General features: G+C 43.5%; 1 protein-coding gene across 3 annotated transcripts in view; it reads left to right on the top strand.

The window, feature by feature from the left end:
- The first annotated feature begins 645 nt into the window (after positions 1-645).
- The window catches only part of HSD17B11 (hydroxysteroid 17-beta dehydrogenase 11), a 41,913-nt gene continuing 30,316 nt past the window's right edge, over positions 646-12,242 (top strand). Inside the window, exons 1-2 of one of the 3 annotated variants that reach the window (XM_055589066.1) lie at positions 646-1,338; positions 11,001-11,108. In XM_055589066.1, the coding sequence (XP_055445041.1) occupies positions 1,129-1,338; positions 11,001-11,108 (318 nt within the window). In that variant the 5' untranslated portion in view covers positions 646-1,128. The remainder of the gene's footprint in view (positions 1,339-11,000; positions 11,109-12,242) is intronic. The other 2 variants (XM_055589064.1, XM_055589065.1) reach the window with 2 other exon arrangements.

Raw genomic sequence — 12,242 nt, 5'->3', positions numbered from 1 at the left:
GATATGTAAGCTTTTTGTTTAAATCACCACTTATATATTGAATACTCACACACATCAGCTACTAAACAAGATTACACAGGTAATCTTTAGGCAAGGTTATCTTCTTCCCACTTTATTATTTATCTGGGGGGCAATGATGTTTTACTAAAGCATAATATATGTTTTTTGCAAGTTCTAATAGATGGAGTGAAAAAAAAAAAAAAAAAAAAAAAAAAACCTTATCCAAATCCTGTTCTTTCTTGTGGAAACAGTCTCCCCGGATATGATCAGAATGTTCCTAGGGCTTGATTATTGCTGCCCTTGAAAGGACAAAACTTCCTCGTCCTCCAGAAACCTGTGCAGAGCTCAAACTGAAATCTAGTATAGCGTCCTTTTCTCAGCCAGCAAGAACAATTAGCCTTCTCCCCCGATTCGTTTTAAACAAGAAACCACATCCGCATCCCTTAACCAGGGTGGAACGTGAACGTGAAGTCGTAAAGTCGCTCAGTCGTGTCCGACTGTTTGCGACCCCATGGACTGTAGCCTACCAAACTCCTCTGTCCATGAGATTTTCCAGGCAATAGATCGCCATCTCTTTCTCCAAGGGATCTTCCCAACCCAGGGATCGAACCCAGGTCTCCCGCATCGTAGACAGATGCTTTACCGTCTGAGCCACCAGGGAAGTCCTAACCAGAGTGGGGGAACCGTCAAGTTTCAAGAAAGCCTCTGGACTGAGGACACTGGCAGTTAGCCTTGTAACTTTAAAAGGAATTGATCACATTTACCAAAACAAGTGGCAACTAACCCTCCAAGGTCAGCCCGTGAGACCAAGAGAAAGTGAGGAAAAGATAAGCCTGAAGGCGCACCCACAACTAGGAAGCTTCGCTCTTGGCTGGGTTTTGTCCCTCCCAGATTTCTGAGCTGGCGAGCAGTCTCTCCGCACTGCAGCCTGAGCCAATTGCCAAAGACCTAGCCAAGCCCAACCCAGCGGAAGGAGCGGTTTCGGAGTTGTTTGCTTCTCTGCGATAAAGGAGCCCTTCCTTGTTCTCGCTTTTGTACTCGCCAGTCTTTAACGGAACAATCTCCCAGAAGCAATTTAGAGTGACTGGTAAAACGAAATATACCCAAAGCTCGCAGCAACAAAAAAGGATGCAATTCTTTCTGGCCAGCTTCCTGCTTCTGCCTTTTCTGCTCGTCTGCATCGTAGAGTCTCTCCTGAAGCATTTTATTCCTAAGAAGAGAAAATCAGTCACCGGAGAGATTGTCCTGATTACCGGAGCTGGACACGGTATTGGCAGGCAGACTGCCTACGAATTTGCCAAACTTAAGTGCAAGCTGGTCCTGTGGGATATAAATAAGGTAATAGTGCTTCCTGTGTTTTACTTTCTAGTTCCTTTCATCTGTGATGTATTTTGCTGGCAACAGCCCCTTACAGCATTTCTGTTAAGTAGGTAGGAAATAGAAGGGGGAAACATAATTAATGTGTTGATGTTCACATGATAAACGAACCTAGAGGATGTACGATTTCCAGGTACTGCTTATCACTAATTTGACATTGTAAATTTATCTTCAGTTCAGTTCAGCTGCTCAGACATGTCCAACTCTTTAAACCTGATTTCACTAATCCCTCTGGCTTTTATTTTTTGACTGCTGGGCAGCATGTGGGATCTTCCCCAACCAGGGATCAAACTTGTGCCCCAAATAGGGATCAAACCTGTGCCCTCTACATCGGGAGGGTGGGGTCTTAATTATTGGACCACCAGGGAAGTCCCTGATCCCTCTATCTTATCCTGTAGGAAAAGTCATAGTTTTAGCTAGTGTATTAAAAAAGAGGTTTGCACCTATTAAGAGAAAACTCTTATGGTTACTAAGTACGTTTAAAAGATACCCAACAGAAAGCAACATTACTCTGTCATAGTAATTTCCAAGAGAAATTTTTAAATCACCTTTTAGTTAAAAACAATGAAAAAAAAAAAAACCAACTTTCAATGTAATTCCCAGAAAAGGTGTACCCGAAGGAAGGGAGATGGACTTAGACTCTTACCTTTTATTATTTGACCAGTGTTGGATGGACAAAAGGGTTTGGGAGAGCCACACGATGCCAAGAAACACCATCCCTTACACAATATCCAATGCTATAAATGAATTCAGGGGGCCGAGAGCTAACCTGGCTTCCCTGGTGACTCAGAGGAAAAGAATCCACCTGAAATGCAGTAGCCGCAGGAGACGTGGGTTCAATACCTGAGTGGGGAATATCCCTTGGAGGAAGGCATGGCAATCCACCCCAATATTCTTGCCTAGAGAATTCCATGGACAGAGGAGCCTGGCAGGCTACAGTTTATAGGGTCAAGAAGGGTCTGACAAAACTGAAGCAACTTAATACACATGCACAAGAGCTACCCAGTGAGTGAGTGAGATGCCATCAACAAATACCATTCACTGTCTGTTGCCCAGATGTTAAGAACACAGTGGCAAGCAAGAGATAGAGTCCCCTGCTCTCAATCTCATAGGGAAATAAACATAAATAATTACATGTGAGTGAAAGGTAGAAACTAGGCCCAATCTCCTCTGGACATGGTCACAGCAGTAAGCGGCAGGCAGAGTGGTGTGGTCAGATGAACTCCACACTTCATGGCTAACTTACTCAGCATCATGGGTAGCTTCCTAGAGCCTTAGGTTCCTTTACTGCAAAAGCAATAAAATAAGCATACTTTCCTTAGAGGGATGGGAAATAAATAACACACACATGTAGTGCAGTGTCTGCCGCGTGATTAACACACTAAATGTTCGTTATTCCGCCACATAATGAAGTTTAAGCTAAAGTTCAAAGATGTATGAGTTTGCTTATGCGTCTGGATTCGTGACTCCCAGAGCCCGGTGCTAGTTTGTACAAACTTTTTTCTGATCTGGAGTGAAGTATATTTGGTGGTGGTGGTTTAGTCGCTAAGTCGTGTCTGACTCTTTTGACCCTACAGACTGTAGCCTGCCAGGCTCCTCTGTCAGTGGGATTCTACAGGCAACAATACTGGAGTGGGTTGCCATTTCCTTCTCCATTACTCAACAAATATTTATTGAGTACCTACTATCTGCCAGACACTGTTCTAATGCAGAACTGAGGATACAGCAGTGAGGAAAACGTTATGAGCTAGGGACAATAAACACTATATACTAAAATATGTAATTGTTGAATGTTGTTAAGTACAATTGAAAAATAAAACATGAAAGGGGATAGGGACTCTGCCTGTACTGTGGGGATGGCAGAGGTGGGAGTGTTGATCTTATACAGAAGGCCTCACCAAGATGGAGGCAGTTGAGTCAAAGTCAGAAGAGGCTGAGGATACAGTGAGTCCCTGGGTTATCTCTGCAGAGAGGGATCCACAAAGGCAAAGCCTGGCACAGAAGGGAGAGAAGTGAAAGAAAGCTCTGTGCTACTGTTTGGGTGCAATAGTAAATATTAGCCACCAGCCACTTGTGGCTGTTGAGTGTTTGAAATGTGACCTGGCAGAATTAGGATGTGCTTTAGGTACGCATGGCTTCCCTGGTGTCTCGGACGGTAAAGAATCTGCCTGTAATACAGGAGACTAGGGTTTAATCCCTGAGTCGGGAAGATCCCCTGGAGAAGGAAATGGCAACCCACTCCGGTACTCTTGCCTAAAAAATCCCATGGATGGAGGAGCCTGGTAGCCTACAGTTCATGGGGTTGCAAAGTTATATAAAATGAACTAAATTAAAAAAAATTTTTAATGTGTTACTAGAACAGTTAAAATTAAATATATGTGGCTCACATTATATTTCTGTGGGATGGCTCTGGTCTAGAAACTGAAGGAACAGCAGCTTCAATCATGAAGGTTCCTCTAGGCCATTTGTGCTTCAGCTTTTACTAGGGAAGCCAGTGGAGCGTTTGGAACCCAGTTTCTATGAAGAGGTTCCTCTGGCTGCTGGGTTGCAGGGAAAGCAGATAGGAGACTATCCAAGTAAGAGATGGGCTTCCCTAGTGGCTCAGCTGGTAAAGAATCCACCTGCAATGTAGGAGACCTGGGTTCAATCCCCTGGGTTGGGAAGATCCCCTGGAGAAGGGAACCACTACCCATTCCAATATTCTGGCCTGGAGAATTCCATGGACCCCATAGTCCATGGAATTGACAAGAGTCGGACACGACTGAGCAACTTTCACTTCACTTCAGGTAAGAGATAATGTCGGCTTGTCAGACCCGGCTGGTAGTAGCAGAAGTGGTCAGAAAATTAAGGATGATATAGGGAGCATGTATTATGTTAAATTCATTTAATTTAAATAATTTATCTTTTACTTTGAGATTATGTTCTTTCTACTCTTTGGTGGATTATGTACAGTTGTTAGGGGAAGCACACTGATTGAAACCGCCCACCCTGGCCAGGCACCATAGTAACCATTTGCATGAGTTGTTTTATGACAGGAGATCCTGATAAGGAATAGGGAACTAATAAGCCACCACCAACCGGAAGAGTTCAGGGAAGGTTAAAAGGAGACACCGCGTGTCTGTCCACTTCCCAGAATCCCTCTCGCTAGCATCCACCGTGGCTGAGCAATGCGTGCGCCACCAGGAAAGACTCTGAATTAGAATGATTGGCCAAAGACCACCCGGAAACTAATCTCATCACCATAAAACCCGAGACTGCGAGCCACACGGCAGAGCAGCTCTCCTGGGTTCCCTTACCCTACTGCTCTCCACCCAGGTGCCCTTTCCCAATAAAATCTCTTGCTTTGTCAGCACATGTGTCTCCTCAGACAATTCATTTCCAACTGTTAGACAAGGCCCTGGAAGGGGTCCCCCTTCCTGCAACATATAGATATGAATCTATTGTTCAGTCGCTCAGTCATATCCAACTCTTTGCAATCCCATGGACTGCAGCACGCTAGGCTTCCCTATTCCTTCACTATCTCCAGGGGCTTGCTCAAACTCATATCCATTGAGTTGATGATGCCATCCAACCATCTCATCCTCTGTCATCCCCTTCTATCTATATATATCTATTTATTTAATGAAATTATAGTGATCGTAAATATAAATAGCTGCTGTGTTAGTTTTTAACATCCTTAATTGGCTAAATAAAATTTTGGCAGTCCTAGTTCAGTATATTCACCCATCTACTTTTCATGGAGCTTACAGATTTTAAAATTATGAAAGTCTGAGAACACTAAACCTGACTGGGGAAGGAGAATAGGTGGAAATTTCAAGCAGGCCAGGCAGCAGAACCTGGAGAGGTAAAACTCTGGACTGGTAGATCTGTGGAGAATGAGAAAGAATGTCAAAGAGAGTTTAAGATTGTTTTAGGACCCAATTGAAAGGGTAAGGAGGGGCCATATCAAATGCTTTTCACCTGCTGCTGCTGCTGCTAAGTCGCTTCAGTCGTGTCCGACTCTGTGCAACCCCATAGATGGCAGCCCACCAGGCTTCCCCATCCCTGGGACTCTCCAGGCAAGAACACTGGAGTGGGTTGCCATTTCCATCTCTTTCTGCTTATTTTTTATTTCTTTTTTTTTTTTTTCCAATGCGGAATCTTAGTTTCCTGATCAGGGATTGAACCTGACCCTCCTGCAGTAGAAGCACTGACTCTTAACCACTGGGCTGCCAGCAGAGTCCCAATATTTTTTCTTTCTATTTTTTTCTTTTTTTGGTCTTTAAGTTTTTATTTCTAGCTCTAGATTATTCTATATGCTGTACAATATGACTTGGTATGAATCTTCTAAAATTTATTTCTCTAGTCACACAGTGATGAATATTTGGAGTTGTTTTCATTTTTTTCTTATTACTATGCAAATAATGCTACACTGCAAACTATTGTTCATGTCTTCCTGCATATAATACCACAAGAATGTGATGCAAAAATCAGTCCCAACTATCAAAAGAAGTTTATGTCAGTTATTCAGTTAAATATTCAGCTGACATTAATGATTTACTATTAGGGCTTCCCACGTGGCTCAGTGGTAGAGAATCCACCTGCCAGTGCAGGAGACATAGGAGATTTGAGTTTGATCCCTGGGTCAGGAAGATTCCCTGGAGTAGCAAATGGCAACCCACTCCAGTATTCTTGCTGGGAAATCCCATGGACAGAGGAGCCCGGGAGGCTACCGTCCAGGGGGTCACACACAGTTAGACATGACTCAGCGACTGAGCATGCAATAAACTTGGACACTGTCTAAAATTTTCTTCTGGAGGAATTCAGAACTTAAAGTTGTTGCATACTTCAGAAGGGGTGGAAAGGAGACCTAGGCCCTAAGAGAGGAAGACCAAGGAAATTTAGGAAAAGTGAGGCTGCAGATGTAAAGGAAGGACCTCTTTGCCTCTACACACTGTCCACTGACAGAGAAAGCCAACCAGTAATGAGCAAATCTCTGAAAATAAAATAAATGGTAAATGGATTTTATTATAAAATTTGCTCCAAATAAGGCTTGAATCTTATAAAGGTAAGACCCACCGCCCCTGCCCACCCCCCAAATCAGTCAACATGCTTTTTATCCTTTTTTTTAATTGTGGTAATATATATATAACATAAATTTTTTCATTTTAGCAATTTTTAAGTACAGTGGCATTAAGTATTAATACATTCATAAATGTCAAGCAATGATCTCTATTGCCCATCTCTAGAACTTTTGCATCATCCCAAATGGTAACTCTACCATTAAACACATTCTTCCCACTTCTCTCTCCCCTAGCCCATGGTAGCCACCATTCTACTTTCTATCTCTGTGAATTTGACTCCTCTAGGTAGCTTGCTGCTGCTAAGTCACTTCAGTGTCTGACTCTGTGTGACCTCATAGACGGCAGCCCACCAGGCTCCCCCGTCCCTGGGATTCTCCAGGCAAGAACACTGGAGTGGGTTGCCATTTCCATCTCCAATGCATGAAAGTGAAAAGTGAAAGGGAAGTCGCTCAGTCGTGCCCGACTCTTAGCAACCCTCTGGACTGCAGCCTGATAACTGGAATTATATAATGTTTGACCATTTGTATCTGGCTTATTTCCCTTAGCTTAATATCCTCAAGATTCAGCCATTTTGTAGCATGTGTCAAAATTTTATTCCTTTTGCAGGGTAAATAGTATTCCATCATATGTATATTTCACATTAATAAAATATACTTTTCAAGAAAGTGTTAAAAGCTGACTGCTAGATACAGGAAAGTAACCTAAGGGTTGTTGTTTAGTTGCTAAGTCCTGTCCAGCAAGAATACTGGAGTGGGTTACCATTTCCTTCCCCAGGAGATCTTCCCTACCCAGGGATTAAACTCACATCTCCTGCATTGGCAGAAGGATTCTTTACCACTGAGCCATTTGGGAAGCCCAAAATAAGGGTTATCTGAGATATTTCTTTGTTTTTGCTTGTAATTTTTTCTTTTGGCTATGCTGTTTGGTTCATAGGATCTTAGTTCCCAGATCAGGAATCGAACCTGGACCCTGGCGGTGAAAGCGCCAAATTTTGACTGCTGGGCTGCCAGGGAATTCCTCCTGAGCTATCTTGATGTCTCTTTGGGAGTAAGCGCTTCTCAGCACAATAAACTATTGAATACAATTTGTGTAGGAGATTTCGGCAAAGGGAAAACACCCTGTTTCCTTTAACTGCCCCAATAAGTTCACCGCACAAACTGCTTCTTTCCTTAGCTGTCCAAATTTGGTTTTTCTGCAAGAGCAATTGCTGTTTCCCAGCAAATTTGCACACAGGTGTTCTGTTTACCCATTTGCCCCATGGAAAAATGTGGTAAATTCTGTTACTACATTTACTGCAGGTCAGTATAGTAAGCCTATTCACTCGTATACTAGCTGAAAATAGTCTGGGCATACAGGTCACAGACTGAACCTCTCCCCAGGGTGTCTTTTGAGACAATCTTCATAGAAAAGTTAAACAGTGGATCAAGAGCAAGCCAACAAACAGTGGCTTGCTGTCCACTTGCTGGTCCAGTGGTTAAGACCCTGCCTTTCTAGTGTGGGGTCACAGGTTCCATCTCTGGTCAGGGAACCTGGATCCTAGCTCACTTAGTTGCTTCTTTTGGTGAGGCAAAAAACAGAACCCAACCATCTGATCCTGAATTTAAGGTGGTTCAAAAGTAATGCCCCCAATTGAGATCATCATTGCTTGTCTCAAATCTGCTCTCTTCTTGTGATTGCCAGCTGACATGTAGCCAAGGACCAAAACTGAAAATTAAGTGCATCAGCCTTGGTTCCCTCCCACCTTTTTCATCCAGTCACCAAATCCTGATGCTTTTGCCTCCTGGAGATACATTTTAAAGATTATTTTCTTCTCTACACCCTTTCAACTGGAACCACAATTCAAACTTGTATCATCTGTTCTGAAACTGCCTACTAACTTTTCTCTCTTCCTTCAGTATTGACCCCTAAAGTCTGTCCTCTGTACATTTTTTTAACAAGTTTACTTGGCTGTGTCATGTCTTCATAGCAGCACGGGGGGGTCTTTGTTGCATCGTGGGGGTCTTTTGTTGTGGCTTACGGACACGGGTTCAGTAGTTGCGACAGGCGTGCTTAGTTGCTTCTCCGCATGTGGGATCTTCGTTCCCCAACCAGGAATTGAACCCTTGTCCCCTGCATTGCAAGGCTGATTCTTAACCACTGGACCACCAGTGAGGTCCCTGTCCTCCATACATTAGAAAAAGTAATCAACAGAATACACAAATTCGATTCTGTAATTTAATCAGTGGTTCTACACTAACTTTTTGGATAAAATGTAATACGGTATCTATTGCCCTTTCATCTGGACTCCTGCTGGCCTTGAACATTATGACCCAACAACGACAATCTGCTAGTGCTTATCTTGTAGGACCTTTCTCCTGCCATCCCTTTGCTTACACTGCCGGCGTGCCCTTTCCCCTCTTTCTACTTGCCTGCTCTCCTCACCAGCTCAGGGGCCTCTTCTAGAATTACATTGCACACTCCTCCTCCTTATTCCCATAACTCTCTTTATATTATTATACTTAACACAATAAATTAGTTTAGTTTGAACCATATGAAACTGCCAATATTCAGTCCTTTATTCCAAAGCAGTAGCAATTTCATATGGTCCTACCTAAATGTTAGGGCTTTCCTGGGGGCTCAGATGGTAAAGAATCCACTTGCAATGCAGGAGACCCAAGTTCAATCCCTGGGTCGGGAAGATCCCCTAGAGAAGGGAATGACAACCCACTCCATTATTCTTGCCTGGAGAATCCCATGGACAAAGAAGCCTGGTGGGCTACAGACCATGGGGTCACAAAGAGTCAGATATGACTAAGAGCTTAACACTACCTAAATGTTATACTTATTTTATGTTGTTTACTACACTGAAAATTCTTCAAGAGATGGGAATATCAGACCACCTGACCTGCCTCTTGAGAAACCTATATGCAGGTCAGGAAGCAACAGTTAGAACTGGACATGGAACAACAGACTGGTTCCAAATAGGAAAAGGAGTACGTCAAGGCTGTATATTGTTACCCTGCTTATTTGAAGAGGAACTAAAAAACCTCTTGATGAAAGTGAAAGAGGAGAGTGAAAAAGTTGGCTTAAATCTCAACATTGAGAAAACTAAGATCGTGGCATCTGGTCCCATCACTTCATGGGAAATAGATGGGGAAACAGTGGAAACAGTGGCAGACTTTATTTTTGGGGGCTCCAGAATCACTGCAGATGGTGATTGCAGCCATGAAATTAAAAGACGTTTACTCTTTAGAAGGAAAGTTATGACCAACCTAAATAGCATATTCAAAAGCAGAGACATTACTTTGCCAACAAAGGTCCATCTAGTCAAGGCTATGGTTTTTCCAGTGGTCATGTATGGATGTGAGAGTTGGACTGTGAAGAAAGCTGAGTGCCAAAGAATTGATGCTTTTGAGCTGTGGTGTTGGAGAAGACTCTTGAGAGTCCCTTGGACTGCAAGGAGATCCAACAAGTCATCCTAAAGGAGATCAGTCCTGAGTGTTCATTGGAAGGACTGATCCTGAAGCTGAAACTCCAATACTTTGGCCACTTCATGCGAAGAGTTGACTCATTGGAAAAAAACCCTGATGCTGGGAAGGATTGAAGGCAGGAGGAGAAGGGGATGACAGAGGATGAGATGGTTGGATAGCATCATCGACTCGATGGACGTGGGTTTGGGTGAACTCCAGGAGTTGGTGATGGACAGGGAGGCCTGGCGTGCTGCGATTCATGGGGTCGCAAAGAGTTGGACACGACTGAGTGACTGAACTGAACTGAACTGAGCTCGCTGAAATCTGGACTTTATCTCACTCATATGTGTGTCTGCAGGTTCTGCTAAGCACAGTGACAATTAAAATGTTGGAGGAATGGATGACTGAATGAATGGATGAACTGTAGTTAACTCATTATTTATGTATTTTGCAGCCAGAAAGTTGATATCCATGAATAGTTTTTAGTGACATAGAAAGAAATCTCAATATCATTTTTTAAAGCCTGATACAGAATACACAGGGCTTACCAGTTGGTGCTAGTGGTGAAGAACTCACCTCCCAATCAGGAGACATAGGAGATGAGGGTTCAATCCCTGGGTCAGGAGGATCCCCTGGAGGAGGGCATGGCAACCCACTCCAGTATTCTTGCCTGGAGAATCCCATGAACAGAAGAGCCTGGCAGGCTGCAGTCCATGGGGTCCCAACGAGTCGGACACGACTGAAGTGACTTAGCATGCACATGGCGTACACACATACATAGAGTCACAGAGTATGATACAACACTGTAAAGCAGCTATACTCCAGTAAAAATTACTTTTAAAAGAGTATGTGAAATTCATGAATGCACGCTCAGTATTTTAAGACTTTTGTCTTCTTTTAAAAGCTTGCTTTCAATTCAGTTCCAAATAAAGAGAAACTAGTTGTAGTACAGAGAGTGAAGTGTGCCTATCTCCCTGTCAAAAATACATCAGTTAAATTCTTGTCCAGTCCTAGACCAGAGAATCTGAATACCCTCAGCTGTTTTCAGCTGTGTGTATAATCTGCTCATGTCATTTATCTTGTTCTTCTTACCCTTCGTTGCTTTTTGCAGCATGGACTTGAGGAAACAGCCACCGAATGCAAGAGACTGGGTGCAAAGGCTCATACCTTTGTGGTAGACTGTAGTAACCGAGAAGATATTTACAGCTCTGCAAAGAAGGTAAACTTCTTTTAAATTTGGTTCCAATCGTATCATGCCAGAACTGGGGAGGATTTGGGAGATGATGCAGTTATGATGTAAGCAAAGTAAACAGAAGTTTTGTGGTTCCTCCAAGGCTGTCCAGCGAGCCAGTGTCAGGCCCCAAACCTGGAACTGAGACTCTCAGACTGTAGTGTGCTCTGGAGTTTTCCGGGGAACTTGGTAAAAATAAATATGCACCCCGGGGACTTCCCTGGTGGCCCAGTGGTTGAGAATCTGCCTTGCAGTGCAGGGGACACGGGTTAGATACTTGGTTGGAGAACAAAGATCCCACATGTCTTGAGGCACCTAATCCAGGGCGCTGCAACTACTGAGCCGTGCAGTCTGGAGCCAGCAGGCAACAAGAGAAAAGTCTGCATTCCACAACCAAGGCCCAACGCAGCCAAATAGATAAGTATTTTTTAAAATATGTACACCAGAGGTTCTCTTGTAGTTGGCCAAGGGCTGAACCCGGGAATCTGCATGTTTAGCACCCTCCACACCTACACTCTGCCCATCTGATGGTGCTGCAGGTGAATCTTTGATGACCTGCAAAATCACTGACGGGATCTTCTGAAGCTCAAAGAACTGGGTTAGTAAATTAGGATAAACCGAACTGTTCATCTGGCTTTGATCATATGTAAATCTACAAAAAGCTATGACAAACCTAGACAGCTTATTAAAAAGCAGAAACATCACTTTGCCAACATAGTCAGAGCTATGATTTTTCCAGTAGTCACATACAGATGTGAGAGTTGGACCATAAAGAAGGCTGAGTGCCGAAGAATTGATGCTTTCTAGCTGTGGTGCTGGAGAAGACTCTTGAGGGTCCCTCGGGCTGCAAGGAGATCAAACTAGTCAATCCTAAAGGAAATCAACCCTGAATATTCACTGGAAGGACTGACTCTGAAGCTGAAGCTCCAATACTTTGGCCACTAGATGCAAAGAGCCGACTCATTTGAAAAGACCCTGATGCTGGAAAAGATTGAGGGCAGAAGATGAAGGGGCCAACAGAGCACAAGATGCTTGGATGACATCACCAACTCCATGGTCATGAGTTTGAGCAAACTCCAGGAGATAGTGGAGGACAGGGAAGTCTGGCGTGCTGCAGTCCAT

Source organism: Bubalus kerabau, chromosome 7 (assembly GCF_029407905.1).
Source record: "Bubalus kerabau isolate K-KA32 ecotype Philippines breed swamp buffalo chromosome 7, PCC_UOA_SB_1v2, whole genome shotgun sequence".
NCBI lineage: Eukaryota > Metazoa > Chordata > Mammalia > Artiodactyla > Bovidae > Bubalus > Bubalus kerabau.
The sequence above is the reverse complement of the archived record's forward strand: the minus strand, read 5'-3'. Positions and strand labels throughout refer to the sequence as shown.